This window comes from Rhincodon typus, chromosome 12, assembly GCF_021869965.1.
Source record: "Rhincodon typus isolate 14 chromosome 12, sRhiTyp1.1, whole genome shotgun sequence".
Taxonomy (NCBI): Eukaryota; Metazoa; Chordata; class Chondrichthyes; order Orectolobiformes; family Rhincodontidae; genus Rhincodon; species Rhincodon typus.
Genome location: NC_063343.1, coordinates 73,432,958 through 73,456,613, shown reverse-complemented (window position 1 = coordinate 73,456,613; position 23,656 = coordinate 73,432,958). Strand labels below are relative to the sequence as shown.

Here is a 23,656-nt window from a genome sequence, read left to right as displayed (position 1 = left end):
TGTGAATCCATTCAATTGTTGGAAAAACCCATCTGGTTCACTAATGTCCTTTAGGGAAGGAAACTGCTATTCTTACCTGGTCTGGCCTAAATGTGACCCTAGATCCACAGCAATGGGGTTGACTCTTACCTGCCCTCTGGGTAATTAGGGATGGGCAATAAATGCTGCCTTTGCCAGCGACACCCTCATCCCGTGAGTGTATAAAGAAAGATAAAATAGCCTTCTTGATTACCTGCTGCACCTGTGTACTAGCTTTCTGTGTTTCACACACAAATTTCCCCCAGTTCCTTTGTGTTGCAGCTGTCTGCAGTTTCTCTTCAAGTTTCTTGAGTAGACCTGTAGCTCAGATGGTGGATGCTGTGGTTGGTTTGCTCGGCAGCTTGGCGAGCGAACCAACCAGTTTCTCTCCATTTAAATAATAATTTGTTCTTTGATTCTCCCTTCCAAAATGAACAACTTTGCATTTTCCCACATTAATCTCTACATTTCACAACACATCTACTGGTTCCCCTCTATCCACTTTGGTTGAGACTTCCTCAAAAAACTTTAATGAACTGGCTGGTATACTTGCAACATTTTAAAGGCATCTGGATGGGTATATGAATAGAAAGGGTTGAGAGGGATATGGGCCAAATGCTGGCAAATAGAACTAGATTAATTTAGGATATCTGATCAGCATGGACGAGTTGGTTCGAAGGGTCTGTTTCCATGTTGTACATCTTTATGACTCTAATTAGTCAGGCACAATTTCTCTTTCATGAAGCCATGCTGACCCCTGCTTGATTAGATGATGATTTTCGAAATGTTCTGCTATTGTGTGCTTAATAATAGACTTCAACACTTTTCTATCAATAGATGTCAGCCTAATTGGCCTATACTCACCTGCATTTTCCCTCCCTCCCTTTTTGAATCGGGTGTTCTTCAGACTCAAGGGATCAAAGGGTCTGGGAAGAAAGTGGGAGCATGGGACTGAATTAGATGGTCAGCTACGATCATATTGAATGGTGGAGCAGGCTGAAAGTGGTCAAACAAATGTCTTTCTACTGGAGTTGAGGGAAATGACAGAGAGTGGAATTCACTATCCCGAGCAGTGCATCTATTTTCTACCTTTCTATGGCCAGCTTCGTATTTTCCAACAGAATGCTCCATCTATCAGATTTTTGCCCACATATTTATTCCATGCATACCGGTTTACATCTTGTGATGTTAGCTTCACAACATACTTCCTTACCAAGCTTTGTGTCATCTGCACGTTTAGTGACCAGGCCTTTGATCCCCTCAGAACGTAGAACAGAGAACAGTACATCACAGTACAGGCCCTTTGGCCCACGATGTTGTGCCAACCTATTATCCTACTAAGATCAAACTACCCTGCCTACCCTACATTTTACTATCCTCCGTGTGCCTATCCAAGTGTCGCTTGAATGTCCCTAAAGTATCTGACTCCAGTATCACTGCCGGCAGCGCATTCCACACGCCCACCACTCTCTGTGTGAAGAACCTACCTCTGATATCTCCCCTATATCTTCCTCCAATCACCTTAAAATTATGCCCCCTCATAATAGTCATTTCCGTCCTGGGAAAAAGTCTCTGACTACCCACTCTATCTATGCCTCTTATCATCTTGTAAACCTCTATCAAGTCACCTCTCATCCTTCTTCACTCCAATGAAAAAAGCCCTAGCTCCCTCAACTTTTCCTCACAAGACCTGCCCTCCAGTCCAGACAGCATCCTGATAAATCTCCTCTGCATCCTCTCTAAAGCTTCAACATCTTTCCTGTAATGAGGTGACCAGAACTGAACACAATATTCCAAGTGTGGTCTAACCAGAGTTTTATAGAGCTGCAGCATAACCTCACGGCTCTTAAACTCAATTCCTCTGCCAATGAAAGCCAACACACCATACACCTGCTTTACAACCCTATCATCTTGGGTAGCAACTTTGAGGGATCTATGGACGTGGACCCCAAGATCCCTCTGTTCCTCCACACTGCCGAGAATCTTGCCATTAATCCTGTATTCTGCATTCAAATTCGACCTCCCAAAATGAATCACTTCACACTTTTCTGGGGTGAATTCCATCCTTTCATTCTGTTCCATTCTTTGCCCAGCTCTGCTTCCTGTCAATGTCCCGTTGCAACCTAAAACAGCCCTCCACACTATCCACAACTCCACCAACTTTCGTGTCATCGGCAAACTTACTAACCCACCCTTCCACTTCCTCATCCAAGTCATTTATAAAGATCACAAACAGCAGAGGTCCCAGAACAGATCACTGTGGAACACCACTGGTCACCGAGCTCCAGGCTGAATACTTTCCATCTACCACCACCCTCTGTCTTCTATTGGACAGCCAGTTTTGTATCCAGACAGCCAAATTTCTCTGAATCCCATGCCTCCTAACTTTCTAAAGGAGCCTACCATGTGGAACCTTATCAAATGCCTTGCTAAAATCCATTTACACCACATCCACTGCTCTGCCTTCATCGATACATTTGTCACATCCTCAAAGAATTCAATAAGGCTTGTGAGGCATGACCTGCCCATCACAAAGCCATGCTGACTATTTCTAATCAAACTGTGCTTTTCCAAATAATCACAAATACTATCTCTCAGAATCCTCTCCAATAATTTGCCGACCACAGAAGTAAGACTGACTAGTACATTGATACAAATTGTAAAAAATGATGCCTCAGCACAGACCCCTGACAGACTCCACTTATCACATGTTGCTAATCAGAAAAAAGACCCACTTATCCATACTCTCTGGCTGCATACTCTGCCAGTCAACTAATCATCAATCAGTATTCCCCTACAGCATGGACTCTTATGTTTATGTGGAACCTTGTCAAATGCATTCTTGAAATCCAGCTCCTGGCCAAAACTGATGTGCTTGGCTCCCACGTTATTGAGGATGGGACTTTGACAAAAGACTTGTCCAATGAATTGTTTAACTGTCCAGCTGGGTGTTCTGTGGACGTGTCCTCTGATGCCCACTTCAGGGGGAATAAACTAAAAAGCTGACTCTAACTGTGGGCTGGATCCTCATGGAGCTACTGACCTCTTAGTGAAGACGGGCAGATTTTATTTCAGTAAGAATAAGGGGATTGGTAAGATATTTCAATGGTGTATATTTCATATAATTGGATGCAATATATTTCAAAGTTTCACCAGAACTTCAATTTCTTCAGTCACCAAACACTTTTAGAAATTGTTCTCAGGGAGACAATTATTTTCAGCTCAATTAAACACTAATTAATTGCTCTTGATTCTGCATTGAGGTGAAAGCATTTTAAACCTGAGTTCAACATCAGCAGTCACACTAGCTCCATCAAGTGGTCAAACAAATTATTTTCTGCTGGGAATAGAGATAGTAGGAACTGCAGATGCTGGAGAATCTGAGATAACAAGGTATAGAGCTGGATGAACACAGCAGGCCAAGCAGCATCAGAGGACCAGGAAGGCTGACGTTTTGGGCCTAGACCCTCCTTTTCTGCTGGAGTTGGAAATGACAGAGAATGGAATCCATTATCTCTAGCAGATGATCAAGGGACAGGAATCTAGGGGCCTTGCTGTCAAACTATGATATATTTAGAAAGACGTAGGAACATTTTATGATAGTGAGAAGTTAAATATGTTGTGAAAATGAAATTGATAAATTTGAAGTGGTATTTAGCAGATTTGGGGCGTAGCTTTTAAAAGTGAGGATGGGGGAGAGGGGTTAAAATGTTTGGAAAACCTGAAATCAACTCAAACTTGCTCGGAACACTTTCTGGTTTAACAGTATTAGTTTGTGGGTCAGGTAGGTGCCCGGTGCTTGAGTCAATCATCTAATATGTTAACAATATTTAATTACAGAATTGTTACATTGCAGAAGGAGGCCATTCAGCACATTGTGTCTTCATAAGAACCCAGAACGAACATTATGACTTAATGCCTTTCTCCTGCCTCTTCCCCATAATCCTGTCCATTGTTTCCATTCAAATAACCATCTAATACCCTCCTGAATGCTTCAGTTGAACCTGCATCCACCACATTTCCGGGCAGTGCATTCCAGACCCTAAGTACGCATTAAGTAAAAATCTTTGCACATCACTTTGAATCTGTACTCTCTTGTTTTCAATCATTTTACAGTTGGGAACAGTTTCTCTCTATCTGCTTAGTCCAGCTCACACATGAGCTTGCAAACCTATATGCACTTCTGCACTGAAGAAATTCAGCAAAGATCCTTAGACAGCTCCTTCCAGACCTATGACCATTTCCATCTGGAAGGACAAGGGCAGCAGATACATGGGAACACCACACATGCAAGTTACCCTCTGAGTCACTCATTATCCTGAATTGGAAATATATCGCCATTGCTTCACTGTTGCTGGGTCAAATTTCCTGGAATTCCCTCCCTAATAGCATTGTGGGTCAACCCACTGCAGGAGGACTGCAGCGGTTCAAGAAGGCAGCTCACCACCAACTTCTCAAGGGCAACTAGGGATGGGAATTAAAATGCTGGCCAGCCAGCGATGTCCACATTCCATGAGTGAATATAAAAAAAAATCTCCTTTCACCCTTCTCCTTTTCAAGGAGAACAGTCCCAACTTCTTCAATCTATCCTCATCTCTGAAGTTTTGCATTTCTGGAACCACTCCTGTAACTCATTTCTGGATACTGTCCAATGCAGTCACATCATTCCTAAAATGTGGTGCCCACAACTGTACACCATACTCCATGTGAGATAAAAAAAAACAAAATCCTGTAATTCTCTTGCTAATCACACTGTGGATGTCCCTACACCCCAAAGTCTGTATCAATTGAGTCAGCTCACTACCGTCTCCAGGGCCATTAGGAATGGGCTAAACGTTTGGGAATTGTTTGGAGTCCAGAAGTGGATGACTAAAAATCTAATAAAGAGGGAAAAAATTAATTTGAAAGTAAATTGGTAAGAAATACAAAACAAGCAACAAGAGCTTCATTGCATACATAAAAGAAAGAGTCGCTGAAGTGAGTGTGGGACCCTAGGGCAGTGAAATTGGGGAATTGATAATGGGGAACTTGTAAACGGCAGATTATTTCAACCTATAATATGCATCAAGTAGGCAAATGGAGTATAATGTGGAAAAATATGAAGTAGTTCATTTGGGAGGGAGAACAAAAGAACAGAATGTCATTTAAATGGAGAAACACTGCAGAAAGTGGCATCATAACCTGTGGCAGCTGGATTTTAATATAAGCAAGTATGAGGTGATCCATTTCAGACTGAAAAAGAATAGACCAGGGTATTTTTTAGAAAGCACAAAGTTCAACGAGATTTGGGGGTTCAGGTGCATAGCTCTTTAAAGTGCCACAAACAGATGCAGAAAATAGACAAGAAGGATGATGCAATGCTGGCCTTTGTATCTATAGGGATGCCGACATTATGCTGCAGTTTTGCAAAACTCTAGTTTGACCCCACTTAGAGTACTGTCAGCAGATCTGGGCGCCACACTTTAGAAAAGATGTGTTGGTCCTGGAGGGGGTTCAATACTGGTTTACAACGATGATGCCTGGACTTCAGGGGTTAAGTTATGAGGAGAGATTAGACAAACTAGGCCTTTATTCTCTAGAATTTAGAAGGTTAATGTGTAATCTAATTGAGGTTTTCAGGATATTAACAGGGAAAGACAGAGTAGATAAAGGTAAACTATTTCCATGGGTTCTAGAAATGGGGGCATAGTCTAAGAATTACGCCAGGCTATTCAGGAGAAATATTAGAAAGCACTTCTACACACAAACATTACTGGAGGTTTGGAACTCTCTTCAGCAAATAGTGGTTGATGCTAATTCAATTAATAAATTTAAATCTGGGATAAAAAAGTAACCATGTAACCACTGTTCATTGTTGCAAAAACCCAACTGGTTCACTAATGCCCTTCAGGGAAGAAAACTGCCATCCTTACCTGGTCTGGCCTACATGTGACTCCAGACCCACAGCAATGTGGTTGACACTTAATTGCCCTCTGGGCAATTGGACATGGGCAATAAATGCTGCTTAGCCAGCGATGCTGTCAACCCGTGAATGAATAAAGAAGAAAAAAATGTATTAAGCAATGGTTATCTAGGGATATGGACTCAAGTAGGCATATAGGGTTAGGTCACAGATCAGCCATGATCTTATTGAATGCCAGAGCAGACTCAAGGGGTTGAATGGCCTACTCCCGTTCTCATGGGACTCTCAAAGGGACTTTTGGGGGACTTGTGTACGAAACACGGAAAGCTAGCACACGGGTGCCATAGGTAATAAGGAAGGCTAATGGAATATAGGCTTTTATTTGAGGGGTTTGGAGTATAAGATTAGGGAAGTTTTACTGCAAATGTACAAGGTGCTGGTGGGACCACATCTGGAGTAATGTGAGAAGGTTTTGTCCCTTATTTAAGGAAAGATATCATATCATTGGAGACAGTTCAGAGGAGGTTCACTAGGATGATCTGGTATGGAGGGAATATCTTATCAGCAAAGGTTAAACAGCTTGGGACTCTACTACCTAGAGTTTAGAAGAATGAGAGGTGATCTCATCAAAGCATATCTTGTGGCACAATGGTAGCATCCCTACTTCTCAGCCAGAAGGCCAGGTTCAAGTCCCACCTTTTCTAGAAGTGTGTAATAACATCTCTGAACAGATTGATCAGAAAATAGTTTCAAAACATATAAAATTCTTAATAGGTTTGACAGGGCAAATTCTGAGAGGATGTTTCCTTTCATGGGAGAGACCAGGACCAGAGGATATAGTCTAAGAGCAAAGGGGTGTCAATTTAAGATTGTGATAAAGAGAAATTTTTTCTCTCCATTTTTTTTACGAATACTGATTTCCTTTAAATCTGCTTTCTCACTGGGCCCCTGGTCCCTAACATATCTGCGAGTTTATTTGTGCTGTCTTTTCTGAAGAAAGAACTAAAGTATGTGTTCAGTTCATTTGCCATTTCTTCATTTCCCATAATAACTTTCCCATTCTCTGATTGTAAGCAACCTACGTTTGTCCTCACTAATCTTTCAGTAAATAGAAGCTTTCACAGTCAATTTCTACGCTCTCTGCAATTTTACAGTCATACTTTATTTTCCCCTTCTTGATCATCTTTTTGCCCTCTTTTGCTATAAGATGCCATACAAAAGGCATTGCACAAGTTAGGAAGTCAATATTGGATGATAATTTATTGTGGATTGGTTAACACATAGAAAGCAGAGAATTGGGATTAATTAGTCTTTTTCAGATTGGAAAACAGATGAAGCTTCAGAAGAATATCGGGAAAGTGGGACCAATCTGAAACGAGGAATTAAGAGGGTTAAAAGGGATCACGAAATATCTTGAGCAAACAGGGTTAAGGAAAATCCCAAAGCCTTTTATTCATACTTAAGGAGCAAGAGGGTAGCTAGAGAAAGGGTTGGCCCACTCAAGGACAAAGGAGGGAAGTTATGCGAGGAGTCAGAGAAAATGAGTGAGATTCTTAATGAGTACTTTGCGTCGGTATTCACTGAGGAGAGGGACATGACGGATGTTGAGGTTAGGGATAGATGTTTGATTACTCTAGGTCAAGTCAGCATAAGGAGGGGGGAAGTGTTGGGTATTCTAAAAGGCATTAGGGTGGACAAGTCCCCAGGTCCGGATGGGATCTATCCCAGGTTAGTGAGGGAAGCGAGAGAGGAAATAGCTGGGGCCTTAACAGATATCTTTGCAGCATCCTTAAGCATGGGTGAGGTCCCGGAGGACTGGAGAATTGCTAATGTTATCCCCTTGTTTAAGAAGGGTAGCAAGGATAATCCAGGAAATTATAGATCGGTGAGCCTGACGTCAGTGGCGGGGAAACTGCTGGAGAAGATACTGAGGGATAGGATCTATTTACATTTGGAAGAAAATGGGCTTATTAGTGATAGGCAGCATGGTTTTGTGCAGGGAAGGTCACGTCTTACCAACTTGATCAAATTTTTTGAGGAAGTCACAAAGTTGATAGATGAGGGAAGGGCTGTAGATATCATATACATGGATTTCAGTAAGGCGTTTGATAAGGTTCCCCATGGTACACTGATGGAGAAAGTGAAGTCGCATGGGGTCCAGGGTGTACTAGCTAGATGGATAGAGAACTGGCTGGGCAACAGGAGACAGAGAGTTGTAGTGGAAGGGAGTTTCTCAAAATGGAGGACTGTGATCAGTGGTGTTCCACAGAGATCCGTACTGGGACCACTGTTGTTTGTGATATACACAAACGATCTGGAGGAAGGTAGAGATGGTCTGATTAGCAAGTTTGCAGATGACACTAAGATTGGTGGAGTAGCAGATAGTGAAGGGGACTATCGGAGAATGCACCAGAATATAGATAGATTGGAGAGTTGGGTGGAGAAATGGCAGATGGAGTTCAATCCAGGCAAATGCGAGGTGATGCATTTTGGAAGATCCAATTCAAGAGCGAACTGTGTGGTAAATGGAAAAGACCTGGGGAAAATTGATGAACAGAGAGATCTGGGTGTTCAGGTCCATTGTACCCTGAAGGTGGCAACGCAGGTGGATAGAGTGGTCAAGAAGGCATATGACATGATTTCATTCATTGGATGGGGTATTGAGTACAAGAGTCGGCTGGTCACGTTCCAGTTGCATAGGACTTTGGTTCGACCACATTTGGAATACTGCGTACAGTTCTGGTCGCCACATTTCCAAAAGGATGTGATGCTTTGGAGAGGGTGCAGAGGAGGTTCACCAGAATGTTGCCTGGTATGAAGGGCGCTAGCTATGAAGAGAGGTTGAGTAGATTAGGATTATTTACATTAGAAAGACGGAGGTTGAGGGGGGACCTGATTGAGGTCTATAAAATCATGAGAGGTACAGACAGGGTGGATAGCAAGAAGCTTTTTCGCAGAGTGGGGGACTCAATTACTAGGGGTCACAATTTCAAGGTGAGAGGGGAAAAGTTTAAGGGAGATATGCATGGAAAGTTCTTTACGCAGAGGGTGGTGGGTGCCTGGAACGCGTTGCCAGCGGAAGTGGTCAAGGCGGGCACGATAGCATCATTTAAGATGTATCTGGACAGATACATGAATGGGCAGGGAGCAGCGGGATACAGATCCTTGGAAAATAGGCGACAGGTTTAGATAGAGGATCTGGATCGGCGCAGGCTTGGAGGGCCGAAGGGCCTGTTACTGTGCTGTAATTTTCTTTGTTCTTTGTTCTTTGAAAAGTGTATCTGGTGGAATAGCAGTCCAAGGACTTCAATTATCTACAATCTGTATTAATGACTTAGAAGATCCAATTTTGCCGATAAAAAAGTTTGTTGGGAGACTGTGTTGTGATAAGGACATATGAAATCTGCAAGCTGATATGAATAGGTTACGTGAGTCGGCAATAACTTGGCAGATGGAGTCTAATGTAAGAAAGTGTGACATTAAACAGTTTGGCAGGAAAAAACAGATCAAAAGGTAATAATTAAGAAGACAGTTTTGAACTCTATTAGTAGGGTTTGGAGTTTAAAAACAACGAAGTTCTGTACAACCATACAGGATGCTGATGAGGCTGCACCTGGAGTATTGTGTACAGTTTTGGTCCCCGTTTTTAAGAAAGAATATATTGGCATTGGAGGCAGTTCAAACAAGATCACTCAGCTGATTCTTCAGATGAAGGGTTTTGACTTCTCAAGAAAGGTTATACAGCTTTATTCAGGACAGTTTAGAAGAATGAGGGGTAATCTTATTGAAAAATTGAAGATTCTGAGGGGAAATGTTGAGAAGATGTTTCCACCAGTGGTGGAATTTCAAGTTAGGGGACATAGTTACAGAATAGACACTCATGGAATTTCTTCTCCTAGAAAGTAGTGAATGTCTGGAATTCTCTACCACAGAGTTATGGAAGTTAGATCACAGAAAGTATTTAAAAGGGAGATAGATAGCCTGTTGAAATGCCAGGGAGTTAGTTGCTGGCTACGATGAATTGATACATAAGAGGAATTGAGGACTGGGGCAGATCAGCCACAATCTTGTTGAATGGAGGGGCAGGCTTGAGGGCCAACTCCAATTTGGCCTGCTCTAATAAGATCGTAAGAATATAAGATATAGCAGCAGAGGTAGGCTATTCAGCACAGCGAACTTGCTTTGTCATTTAATGAGATCACGAATCATCTGATGAACCTCAGCTTCACTTTCCTGCCTTTACCCCGTACCCCTTTATTAATCTTACAGATAATTTTAATCATATGATTAATAATCTGTCTGTCTCAGCATTAAATATATTTTACAACGCAGCATCAACAGTCCTCTGAAGTAAAGAATTCCACAAATTCACTAACTTCTGAGAGAAGACACTCCTTCTTCTCTCTATTTTACATAAGGAGCCCCTTATTCTGAGATTATACCCTTTGATCCTAGACTCTCTCAGAAGGGGAAACAACCTTTTCCTAATCTACCTAGTCAATTCCCCTACAAATCTTGCTTGTTTTAATAAGGTTTGCTTCTCATTCTTTTAAATTCCATTGAGTACTGGCACAACCCTCTCAACCTCTCCATAAGAATATTCTTCCATACATGGTCTCTATGAGTCAGTCTCCTTTGGACTGCCTCCAATGTGAGAACATCTTTCCTTTGAAAAGGAGCCACATCTGTTCCCACTTTTCCAGTTGTGTTCTGACTGGTGCTATATGTAGTTTTAACAAAAATACATAGTTTTACACTCCAGTCCTTTTCCAATAAAGGCCAATATTCCATTTGCTTTCCTTATTACCTGATGAATTTACATGCTGGTTCATGTTTTTGTGATTTATGCACAAAGACTCACAAATCCCTCTGCTTTATTGCTTACTGTCATCAATTTGGTTTTTAATGCTCTTTGAGTATATCCTTTATAATAGTCGCTAACATTTCCCAATAACAGATATTAAGCTAACAACCCTACAGTTACCTGCATTTCGTCTCTTTCCATTTTTAAATAAAGGTTCTGGCAATTGGCAGTTTTCCATTCTTCTGGGACTTTCCAGATGCTAAAGCTTCCTGGAAGATTACTACCAGTACATCCACTATCACTGTGGCTACTTCTTTTAAAATCCTACAATGCATCTCATCATGTCCAGGGGACCTATTGGTCTTTAGCCCCACTAGTTTCCCCAGCACTTTTTCTCTAGGGACAGTTATTGTAGTTATTCCTCTCCTCCCTTTGCTCCTTGATTATTTAGTAATTCTGAAATGCTATTACTGTCTTTTGCTGTGAAGACTGATGCAAAGTATTTATTCTTCCATTTTCTGGTTCTTCATTATTATTTCCCCAAATTTATTCTCTAAGTGGCTAATGTTTATTTTGGTTTTTCTCTTTCTTTTTATTTATTTAAGGAAGTTCTTGCTGTCTGTCTTGATATTACTTGCAAGTTTACCTTCATAGTTTATTTTCTCCCTCTGTATCATATCTTGGTTGTCGTTTGTTGGTTTCTAAAACTTTCCCAATCCTCTGACTTGCCCCTAATCTTTGCCATGTTGTACATTTTTTTTCTTTCACTTTGATGCTCTCAACTTCCCTGGTTAATCATAGTTGGATTTTCCTCTTTTTAGAACCCTTGTTCCTCACTAGTATAAAAGCTGGCCCAGCCTATAACATACCATATCGCATTACTCAATAAAAAAAAATGAAATGTAACAACGGAGCCTACAAGTCTCCATGAAGTGTGGGCAATTTGCTGCTACGCCCAGATTTCATGAGGATAACTTTGTCTGGCACTGTCGTTGATTGCTATAGTCATCAGTATGACTGGCAGTCATTCCTGTTTGTATTATCAGTATTTCCTCTCATGGATTACAGTTTCTTGTCCTGACGCACTGCAGCCAGGTTTTGTTCCAGATCAGTCACTGACTGATATCCTCCATTAAACTGTTTCAAGTGGTTGAGATGTTTTGGTCCTTATGAGCTCCCAGATCATTTTAAAGCATATGGTTTCATACCCTGGGTTTTTCTAATTCAAAGTTTTTAGTAAGGACCAGTATATTTTCTCCTTCATAACTTCCTTCTGTTAACTGTCTTGTGTTTCTTCTTCCTCTTGTTGTTTTGTTGTTTGTTTGGATCCTGCTAGATTCTGTCTGAGTTTGTATATGAGAAATTCACTGCTGTTATTTATTTCTGAAAACACAATTTCATAAATTATTTAAAAACCGAAAGAACTGCGGATGCTATAAATCAGGAACAAAAACAAAGTTGCTGGAAAAGCTCAGCAGATCTGTGAAGGAAAAATCAGAATTAACTTTTCGGGTCTGGTGACCCTTAACCAGACCCGAAACGTTAACTCTGATTTTTCCTTTACTGATGCTGCCAGACCTGCTGAGCTTTTCCAGCAACTTTGTTTTTGTTCATAAATTATTTGCTGCTCCTTGTGTGTGTTGTGCAACTCCAACAGTTTTTTGTATGTCTGTTATTTTCTCCAGCATTGCTTTGGACTTGAACTGGTGTTTTTATAACTGCACCAGTGGAGTTAGGTATGAATTACTCCAGATAATAGAATCATAGTGTCACATGGTATAGAAGTGCTTCTTTGCAACAAGAAAAAAATACTCAAAATTTACACTAGTAACGTTTGAGTTATAGGGAGAGGCTGGATAGGCTGGATATTTTCATTGGAGCATAGGAGGTTGAGGGGTGACCTTATAGAGGTTTTTAAGATCATGATGGGTATAGATAAGGTGAATTCAACATATCCTCCTCATAATCATGACTGATAAATGCAAGCATCTCTTATGCCTTCTTAACTTCCCTATTAACCTGTCCTGCAGCTTTCAGAGATCTAGGAAAAAGCACTACAAGATTCCTCAGTTCCCCTGAACTTCCTGGTATCCTGATGTTCATTGAGTAATCCCTTTTTTTGTTCCTTCTTCTGAAATATATCGCCCACGTTATCAGGGTTAGATTCCATCAGCCACTGATCTGCCCATCTGACCAATCCATTTAGAACCTCCTGTAACCTAACACCCTCCCCCTCACTGCCAACTATTTGGTCAATCTTTGTGTCATCTTCAAACTTACTTATCATCCCTCCATATTCTTATTTACATTATTTAAGAATATCACAAACAATGCTGGACCCAGCACTGATGAATGCCACCGCACACCAGGCTCCAGTCACACAAAGTCTTCTAACATCACCCCTGTCTCCTGCCACCAAACCAATTCTGGATCCAACCTGCCAAGTTACCCTGGATCACATGTGCTTTTACTTTTTTTAAGAGTGTCCCTTGTGACACCTTGTCAAAGGCTTTGCTGAAATCCATATAAACATCATCACCAGCGCGACCCTCATCTACACACTTGGTCACCTCCTTGTAAAATACAATCAAATTTGTTAGGCATGACCTCCCACTGACAAAGTTATGCTGAATATTAGTGATCAAACCTTGCTGTGACAAATGGAGGTTAATTCTCTCCTTCAGAATTTTCTCCAATAGTTTCCCAACCACTGATGTGAGACTCACCGTCTGTAATTCCCTGGTTTATCTCTACCACCCTAAGTGGAACTACATTAGCTGCCCTCCAGTCCTCTGGCACCTCCCTTATGACCAGAGAGGAATTAAAAATTTGGATCAGGGCCCCTCATCTCTCACAGCAGCCTGGGATACTGCTCATCCAGACCTGGGGATTTGTTCATACTTAAACTGGCCACAACCTCCAATACCTCCTCACTCCTGGTGTTAAGCTGCTCAAGAACCTCACATTCCCTTTTGCCTGAATTCTGTACCTGCATCCTCCTTCTCCTGAGTGATGACAGATGTGAAGTACTTGTTTACCTCTCTATTAATATCCTCCATCTTTGTACACAGGTTGGAAATAAAAGTTTAATGAGTATAAAACCATTGCCAATTGTCAGGAAGAACCCATCTGGTTCACTAATTTCCTTTAGGGTCCTTACTTGGTCTGGCCCAAATGTGACTCCAGACCCACAGCAATGTGGTTAACTCTTAACTGCTCTTTGGACATTTGGGATTGGCAGTCAATTCTGGTCCAGGCAGTGATGTCCACATTCCATAAATGAATAAACAAGGAGCACAATGTTTCCCTCTACTGTTCACCTTTCATATTATTGATAACCATCCAATCATTTAACTCTGGGGATTAGTTTATTTAAAACAGTAAAAATCCTTGACATGTTATGAATCAAACATTTCAATGAGCCAACTGTATCCTGTATCTGTATCGTGTAGATACAAAGCAGACTAACTCATAGGCACAGTCACAGCACTGTATACACATGTTTATGGAGTGCTCAAAGGTGAATGCCCTTAAAGGCAAGATACACATACAACAGCCCTAATCACCTCACCAACCCCAGTTCCCCCCAAGCCACAAATTCCCCACAGTCCTGACTTCGCCTGATCCCGACCACCACTGATGCTGAGCTGCCCTCCTTCACCCCTCGAACCTCACGCCCCTTCAATCCCACTCTTAATCCAAAAGGTGCATCTTGCTGGAACCAATCAGAGATTTTAAGATGAGGCCAGAAGATTTGTATAAGAAAATAGAACATACAACATGGAACATTGATCATAGAACAGCATAGCACAGGAACGGGGCCTTTGGCCCATGATGTTGTGCCAAACATGATGCCAAATGAAACTAATCCCTTCTGCCTGCCATTTATCCATACCCCTCTATTCCTTGCATGTGCATGTGCTTATTTAAAAGTCCCTTAAATGCCCCTATCGTATCTGCCTCCACCATTACCCCTGGCAGTGTGTCCAGACTCCTACCACTCTCTGTGTAAAACACATGACTCCCATATCTCATTTGAACTTGCCCCCTCTTACCTTCAATGCATGCCTCTAGTATTAGACATTTCAACTCTGGGAAAAAGATTCTGTCTATCAACTCTATCTATGCACCTCAGAATTTTATACACTTCTATGAAGTCTCCCCTCAGTCTCCACCACTCCAGAGAAAACAATCTGAGTTTTTCTAGCCTCTCCTTATAGCTCATACCCTCTAATCCAGACAGCATCCTGGTAAACTTCTTCTGTACCCTCTCCAAAGCCTTCTCATCCTTCCTGTAATGTGGCGACCAAAACTGAATGTAATACTCTAAGTGTGGCCTAACCAAAGTCTTATAAAGCTGCAACATGACATCCTGACTCTTGTACTCAATTCCCCGACCAATAAAGGCAAGCATGCCATACGCCTTCTTTACCACCCTATCTACTTGTGAGGTTACTTCCAGGGAGCTATGGACTTGAACTCCAAGATCCCTCTGTACATCAATGCTGTTCAGGGTCCTGCCATTAACTGTGTACTTTTCCTTAACATTTGATCTCCCAAAGTGCAGCACCTCACAGTTACCTGGATTAAACTCCATCTGCCATTTCTCTGCCCATATCTGCAACTGATCTATATCCTGTGGTATCCTCTGACAGTCCTCTACACTTCCCACATCTCCACTGATCTTTGTATTGTCTGCAAAAGTACTAACCACCCATCTACATATTCATCTAAGGCATTTATATATATATCTCAAACAGTAGAGGTCCCAATACGGATATCTGTGGAATACCACTAGTCATGACCTCCAGCCTAAAAAACACCCTTCCACCCATGCTCTCTGTCTTCTATGGGCAAGCCAATTCTGAATCCATGCGGCCAAGTCACTGTGGATCCCATGCATCTTAATCTTCTGGATGAACCTACCATGAGGGACTTTGTTAAAAGCTTTACTAAAAATCCATGTAAACAACATCCACTGCTCTACCCCCATCGATCACCTTTCTCACCACCTCAAAAAATTCAAGCAAGTTAGTAAGACGTGAACAAAAACAGAAGTTGCTGGAAAAGCTCAGCAGGTCTGGCAGCATCTGTGAAAAAAAAATCAGAGTTAACGTTTCGGGTCCAGTGACCCTTCCTCAGAACTCAGTAAGACATGACTTGCCCTGCACGAAACCATGCTGACTGTCCCTGATTAGGCCATGCTTTTCCAAACGTGCGTAAATCCTATCCCTAATAATTCCTTCCAATAGCTTCTGATGTGAGACTCACCAGTCTGTAGATAGGTTTGGGTATTGAAAATATTTGAAAATTAAGTTGAGATGCCAATCAGTCATGATTGTATTGAATGCTAGGCTGGGCTGATAAGGCTGATTGGCCTCCTCATGTTCTCAACGCATAGTGCAAGATCTATTCACTGAACCACTGGAAGGACAAATTTCAAAATCAATTTGTCGTGGAGGCTTTGAGTATTCTGTTCTTGCACTCACCTCTTGGGTCCACTTGGGTTAGATAGTACAGAGTACAGCTGTTAGCTCCATTCGATTTGATGAAGTAGCCAGTTTGGAGTGAGACAGCTCGCACAATGTCCTTCTTTGGAGGGTATTTCTGGAAATAAAAGTGTAGACAGTGATATCAGTTAACAATCTAGAATTGAGAATAGATCTTTCTGTGCAGCAGCAATTTCCTGAGGACACAATTGCTTCAGTGTGTGGGTTTAGTCCTAATATTTTATCATTCATAATTCATTCAATCATTTGCAAATCTCCAGGCACGTTCATCCCTGGGAGAATAGACTGTTCAGAGTCGATAAATCTCAAAATCCAGCCTGGGTTTGTGGAGTCTCCTCCTCCAGCAAGTTGTTTGATTGTCCATCACTATTCCCGACTGGATATAATAGGGCTGCAGAGCTTCGATCTGATGTGTTGGATGTGAGATCACTGAGTGACTGTCACTGCTGCATATGTCGTTTGGCAAGTAGGGTCCTGTTTGGTGGCTTCACCAGGCTGACACCTCAATTTTTTTCATGTATGCCTGGTGCTGCTCCTGGCATGCCCTCCTGCACTCTCCATTGAACCAGGGTTGATCTCCTGCCTTGATGGTAATGGTTGAGTGGGGGATATGCCGGGCTGTGAGCCTGCAGATTGTGTTAGAGTATGATTTGGCTGCTGCTTCATGGCTGCCCAGTGTTGAGTTGCTTGATCCTTTTGAGGTTTATTCCTTTTATAACGGTGACAGTGCCCCACAACATGATAGGCACTATCCTCAGTTTAAAGATGGCGCTTTGTCTGCACAAGGACTGTGTTTGGTTACTCTTTACTGTTTCCACCATCTGCTGTGGTGGGTTTCGAGCCCATCACCCAGTGTTAGAGACCACTGCTTCCTGCTATCATATTGCTTCTATTCAATACTTATTGCTATAATATTCATCTTCCCTCAGGTACAGGAAAATCAGACTCTGTGTTTTCCTGAACCCACCGGGTTGCCTCTCGTTGGTCTGAAAGTCAACCTCAGATTGTGGTCTGAAGGAGAGGTCATTTGAAATTCAGCCACAGTCTGGGCCAATAACTGTACAGTCTCAGAATACGCTGCTTCCTCTCTTCCACTAAACTATCAGCAACAATAAAATCTTTGTCTTGTGGAAGACTTCCATTTGAACCCTGAATTTTATATTCTGTGACATTATACACAAGGTGCGTTCAAAAGCAAGAATCAAACCATGCTTCCCACTGGACAGGAGGAGCTCCCGAGGGAGTGATACTCACTGGGTGCTTCACAGAGTAGTTGATAATCATGTAGTCATTGCCAAGAGGCAGCCAGGAACGCAAAGTAACAAAGTCTCTGTTCTTCAGTGGACTTGGACATTTCCCTAACAGAAATAAACACAGAATAAAATAAAAACACTGTCAGTAAAATAACAATAGCATCTTAAGGAGCTACATCCCAGTCTGTGCCCTGTAGCCTTGCATTTTCCCAAAAGAAAATAATACAATTATCCTATGAAATCTTTGAGTGAACCTGCCTCTACCACACGCTAACACACTGCATTCCAGTCCCAAACCACTCACACGAACAGGGTGGCATGTGGCTCAGTGGTTAACACTGCTGCCTCATAGTGCCAGGGGCCCGGGTTCAATTTCACCCTTGGGCGACTGTCTGTGTGGAGTTTGCATGTTCTCCCCTTGTCTGTGTGGGTTTCCTCCCATAGTCCAAAGATGTGCAGGCTACGTGGATTGGCCATGCTAAATTGCCTGTACTGTTCAGGGATGTGTAGATTAGGGGGATAGGTAGGGGTGGGATGCTCTGAGGTTTGGTGTGGACTTGTTGGGCCGAAGGGCCTGTTTCCACACTGTAGGGATTCTATGAACCTGCCTGCCCCATGCTCCCAGGTGGTACATTCCAGACCTTTATCAAACTAAGGCACTTTCCATTCAAAGTCCATTTGCCAACCAATCAGCACCCTCTTCTCATCTAGTATAAAGATTGATGTCCCCTTAGTTTAGCATTTTGTGTATTGTCCTGTTGAGTGTCAGAGTTTTTTTTGAGCAATGCTCAAATTATCTTTGCTGTGAGCTTTGCATCATACAAATTAATTTCCTGATGTACCCATTACATCACCATTCACAGTTAGCCAGCAGTATGCTACCTATCAGGAATAGGAAGCAATACTTAAATTTTGTTTTTTATTCATTCATGGGATGTGAGTGTTGCTGGATAGGCCAGCAATAATTGCCCATCTGTAATCAGGAACATAGGAACAGAAGTAGGTGGTTCAGCCCTTCAAGTCTGTCCCACCATTCAATGCTTTGAGAAGGTGGCGGTGAGCTGCTTTTTTGAACCACTGTAATCCATCTGCTGCGGGTTGTCCCACAATGCCATTAGAGAGGGAATTTCAGGATTTTGACCCAACAACACTGAAGGAACAGCAATATGTTTCCAAGTCAGTGGCTTGGAGGGGAACATGAAGGTCGTGGTGTTCCCATGTATCTGCTGCCCTTGTCTTTTGAGATGGAAGTGGTTGTGGGTTTGGAAGGTGCTGTTTGAGGATCTTTTGTGAATTTCTGCAGTGTATCTTGTAGATAGTACACACTGCTGCTACTGAGCGTCTGTTCACATCTGCTTTGAAGATATCACACTTCACTGGGCTGCCTCTGACATGACAATTTTTGTCCTGCTGCAAATGTTCCAACAAAACACAATTAAAGTTCGAGGAACAACACCTCATGATTTGTTTTGGCACTTTTCAGCTTTGAGGTCTCAATATTGAGCTTCATAACTTCAGAAACTGATAGGTGATGTTGCTTGTTCTCCGTTTCCCTTCCATTCTCTTCTACCCCATTACACTCACAGTGTTGTCTTGTTTATGTTCTGTTTACTTTGCTCTTACAAGAGTGGACCCATTCACTTCCTTTTGCAGCTTATTTTATATCCACTTTACATCTTTTTTCCTCTTTCATCATATTAGCAACTCCTTTGTCTTTTGCACTGGGCTTGTACACAATTTTCACTTTTGCACCTCCTCTACCTCTGTCAAAAGTTAAAAAAAATTCTCCAATCCCTGAAGAATCATACCAGACTTGAGAAATTAATTTTCTTTCTCTCTCTCCACAGATGCTAATAGACCTGCTGAGTTTCTCCAGCATGCTCTGTATTTGTTTCAGGTTTCCAGCATCCCAGTATTTTGTCTTGATTTAAATGCAGGCGAGGGATGGAAGAGGGATTAGTTTTTAGGACCAAAGGCTAATCCCTTTCCCACCAATCCCTCTTATGATAGGAGTCTTCCCATGCAGGGAGTTCTTGCTGCTTTGGATCATTCTCATGGGCTTGAGCTGCCTCAATAGGGTGCTCCGACCATGCTCCCACCACCTTCCAGCAGTGCACAGGCACATGGTGTGGCTCCCAAATCCTCACCTCTCTGCCCACTGCTAGTTGAATAACAGAGGCTGTTTGATGAGGTTGTGGAGTGGTCGGATTTCCTGCTTTCTCTTTCATTATTTGTCATGAAGAAGTCATCAGCTGAAACAATTCTTTATTTACTGTTGGTTATTATTGGTTTACTAACTGCTCCCTGATCCTCTGTGAACATCTCTCTCTCCATTAACATGTGATAGCCTCCTGTGTCTGTGAACAATTTATTTGATGAATTATATATACATATATACAGATCCTGAATTAATCTCTGGCTCAGTCTGGACACACAGTCAGGACCTATGCAGTACTTCATGAGTTTAATTATTAAGACGCTTAGGGGACGTGACATGGTAGATGCTGAAATGTTGATTCTCTTTGTGGGGGAGTCTGGAACCAGAGAGAATAATCTCAGAGTAAAGGGTCACACATTTAAGACAGAGATGGTGAGGAATTTCTTTTCTCAAAGGGTACAGAATCTGCAGAAATCCTTACTGCAGTGCATAACTGAAGCTGGGTCCTTATTCAAGGCTGAGGTAGACCATTTTTTAATCAGTAAGGGAAGTAAGGGTTATGGGAAAAAGGCAGGAAAGTGGAGTTGAGGATTATCAGATCAGCCATGGTCTCAATGAATGGTGGAGCAGACTCAATGGGCTGAATGGCCTACTTTTGCTCCTGTGTCTTATGGCTGTATGCTCTTAAAAGGGTCTTCAGTGTTACCGACGGGAGGGTTACCGATGGGGGTGTCACCGATGGGGGTGTCACCGACGGAGGTGTCACCAACGGGAGTGTTACCGATGGGGGTGTTACCGACGGGAGTGTCACCGACGGAGGTGTCACCAACGGGAGTGTTACCGATGGGGGTGTTACCGACGGGAGTGTTACCGACGGAGGTGTCACCAACGGGAGTGTTACCGATGGGGGTGTCACCGACGGGGGTGTCACCGATGGAGGTGTCACCAACGGAGTCACTGACGGGAGTGTTACCTACAGGAGTAATAGCCCACATCTGCATTGACTGTCAGCCGACCGATGTCATACGTCTCAATCATATTAGTGTCCCATTTCTTCCTGTAATGTGTGTCATGAAGAACATCATAGAGGGTGGCAGCTGAAACATCTTTGCAGTTAATCCTCATCTGAAAAAGAAATGTTGGCAGTTTAGAAGCTGTTTTGATAAGATATCATTCCTCAAATAAGGACCAACACTGTACACAATACTCCAGATGTAATCTCTCTGGTGTCCTGTTTAATTGAAGCATAATCTCCCCACTTTTGTATTCAGTTCTCCTTGTGATAAATGATTATATTCTGTTAGCTTTCCTCGTTACTTGCTGCCCTGCATACTAACACTTGGTGATTCATGCACCAAAACACATAGTTCCCTCTGTGTCTCAGGCTTTGCCATCTCTTACCATTTCGATAATATGCTTCTGTTTAATTCTTTTGCCAAAATGTACAATTCGACATTAGACTCATTTGACAGATCTTTGAAAACTCAGTTAACCTATCTGTATGACTTTGTTGTCTCCTTATGGCCTCTTCATTCGTTAGCCTACCTTTGTACCATCTATAAATTTAATAACCATAGCTTCAGTCCCTTCGTCCAGGTCACTTATAAAAATTAAAAACAGCTGTGGCCCCAGCACTGATCTATATGACACACCACTCATTATCGCTTGCCAGTCAGAAAATGGCTTGTTTATGCAAACTTTCCCTTTCCTCTTAACCAGCTCATTTGTTATCCCTGAGAACATGTTACCATTATTTTCTGCAATAAACTTTGATAATTTTAAATTTATTAACAAACTGTGGACCTCACTGTCTGTGCCAGAATTTATTAACCATTGCTAATTGCCCAGCAGAGAGCGAAGAGTTACTGTGGGTCTGGCGTCACATATAGGCCCAGACCAGGTAAGGACAACAAGTTTCCTTCCCTATAGGATATTAATGAACCTGATATGTTTTTACCAGAATGATAATTATAAGGACACGGTTGCCACTAGGCTAGCTTATTATTTCCAGATATTTACTGAATTCCAATTTCTGCAACTGCCATAGTGAAAGTTAAACTCTTGCCTCTAAAACAAAGCCATTGAGTGTGTGGTTTACTAGTTTATGGATGTTATTTTTATGCAACTCCCTCCCTGCGGTGGAACTTTATCAACCAACTTCAGTACATCCGCCAGCTCCCCTTTATTCACTTCTCCAAAGAACTCTAAAGAATTCATTCAACATGATTTCCCTTTAACAACATGATGTTGACTCTGCCCAATTACATTGAACTTATCCTGTTCTAACAGTGGTGCCTTATCACGAATTAATCCTGTACTGTTGTGCAATACCAGATCTAATACAGTCTGCTCTCTCATCAGGTTCAAAACATGCTAGTCTACAAAATTATCCCAAAAATATTCTATAACTTCATCTTCAAGACTACTTTTGTCCATTTGATTTTGTTGTCTATGTATAGACTAAAATTCACTAACATTACCATTGTACATTTCTAATAATTTCCCTTTATTTCTCTCTGTATACCTCACTGTACCATGTGGTCACTGTTCAGCATCTGTACATCAGACTTTTTGCCTTTACCATTTCTCATCACTATCAAAATGTTTCCATTTCCAAATTTCCTGAGCTTAGTTCAGTCATCTCTCTTTGACCATAACATATACAAGCAAAATTAGACCATTTGGCCCATCGAGTATGCTCTGCCACTCAATCATAGCTGATATGCAGATCAATCCCATTCTCCTGCCTTCTCCATGTAGCTTTGATCCCTTTACTAATTAAGAACCCATCTATATCTGTCTTAAATACATTCAGTGACTTGGCCTACACAGCCTTTCTTGAGTTCATATCATCATTAATTAAGACAGCCACATCTACACCTTTTCCTAACTGATTGTCCTTCTGAAATGTCCTGTATATTTCAATATATAAGTATCAATCTCTATAAATGTGCAGTCATGTATCTGTGATAACAATCAGATCATACTTATCTATTTGCAGTGTGAATTCATTTGTTTTCTTCCAAATGCTACATGCATTCAGATATGGAGCTTTTACCTTTTATTATTCATTTCACCAATAGCCTTACCTGTTTTTTTAATCTTAGATCCTCAGGTCCAGATGAGTTGAATCCCAAGTGCTATGAGAGATGAAGGAGGAAATTGCAGGACTTCTGAACAAAAGTTTTAATTCCTCCCTGGCCACAAGGAGGTGCCAGAGGACTAGAGGTCGACTGATGTTCCACTTTTCAAAAATGGTAGTAGGAATTTATCAGGGAATAACAGGCAATGAATGTCATGCCAGTCAGTGGTAGGGAAACTGTTGGAGAAAATTCTGAAGGAGATTGTTAATCTCCATTTAGAGAGGCAAAGTTTGATCAGGGGAAGTCAGCATGGTTTTGTCAAAGGGAGGTCATGCATAACAAAACTGAAATTTTTGAGGAGCTGATCAGGTGTGTAGATGATGGTAGTGCATTTGACATAGTTTATATGGATTTCAGCAAGAACTTTGACAAGGTCCCACATGGGAAACTGATGAAGAAGGTAAAAGCACATGGGATCCAGGGTAAGTTGGCAAGCTGAATCCAAAGACGACAAGGTGCAGGGCTGGATGAACACAGCAGGCCAAGCAGCATCATAGGAGCAGAGAGGCTGACGTTTCGGGCCTAGACCCTTCATCAGAAAAGGGGGAGGGGAAGGGGGTTCTGAAATAAATAGGGAGAGAGTGGGAGGCGGATAGAAGATGGATAGAGGAGAGGATAGGTGGAGAGGAAACAAACAGGTCGAAGAGGCGGGGATGGGGCCAGGAAAGGTGAGTGTAGGTAGGGAGTTAGGAAGGGGATAGGTCAGTCCAGGGAGGACGGACAGGTCAAGGGGGCGGGATGAGGTTGGTCGGTAGGAGATGGAGGTGCGGCTTGAGGTGGGAGGAGGGGATAGGTGGGAGGAAGAACAGGTTAGGGAGGCAGGGACGAGCTGGACTGGTTTTGGGATGCGGTAGGGGGAGGGGAGATT

General features: G+C 42.1%; 1 protein-coding gene across 1 annotated transcript in view; it reads right to left on the bottom strand.

The window, feature by feature from the left end:
* stard15 (StAR-related lipid transfer (START) domain containing 15) overlaps positions 1-22,717 on the bottom strand; it is a 29,906-nt gene extending 7,189 nt beyond the window's left edge. The window contains exons 1-5 of the mRNA XM_020523944.2: positions 22,704-22,717; positions 21,761-21,789; positions 20,623-20,775; positions 17,489-17,592; positions 16,214-16,331 (exon numbers count right to left, since the gene is read on the bottom strand). Of these exons, the coding sequence (XP_020379533.2) occupies positions 16,214-16,331; positions 17,489-17,592; positions 20,623-20,775; positions 21,761-21,789; positions 22,704-22,717 (418 nt within the window). The remainder of the gene's footprint in view (positions 1-16,213; positions 16,332-17,488; positions 17,593-20,622; positions 20,776-21,760; positions 21,790-22,703) is intronic.
* Positions 22,718-23,656: the final 939 nt, after the last annotated feature.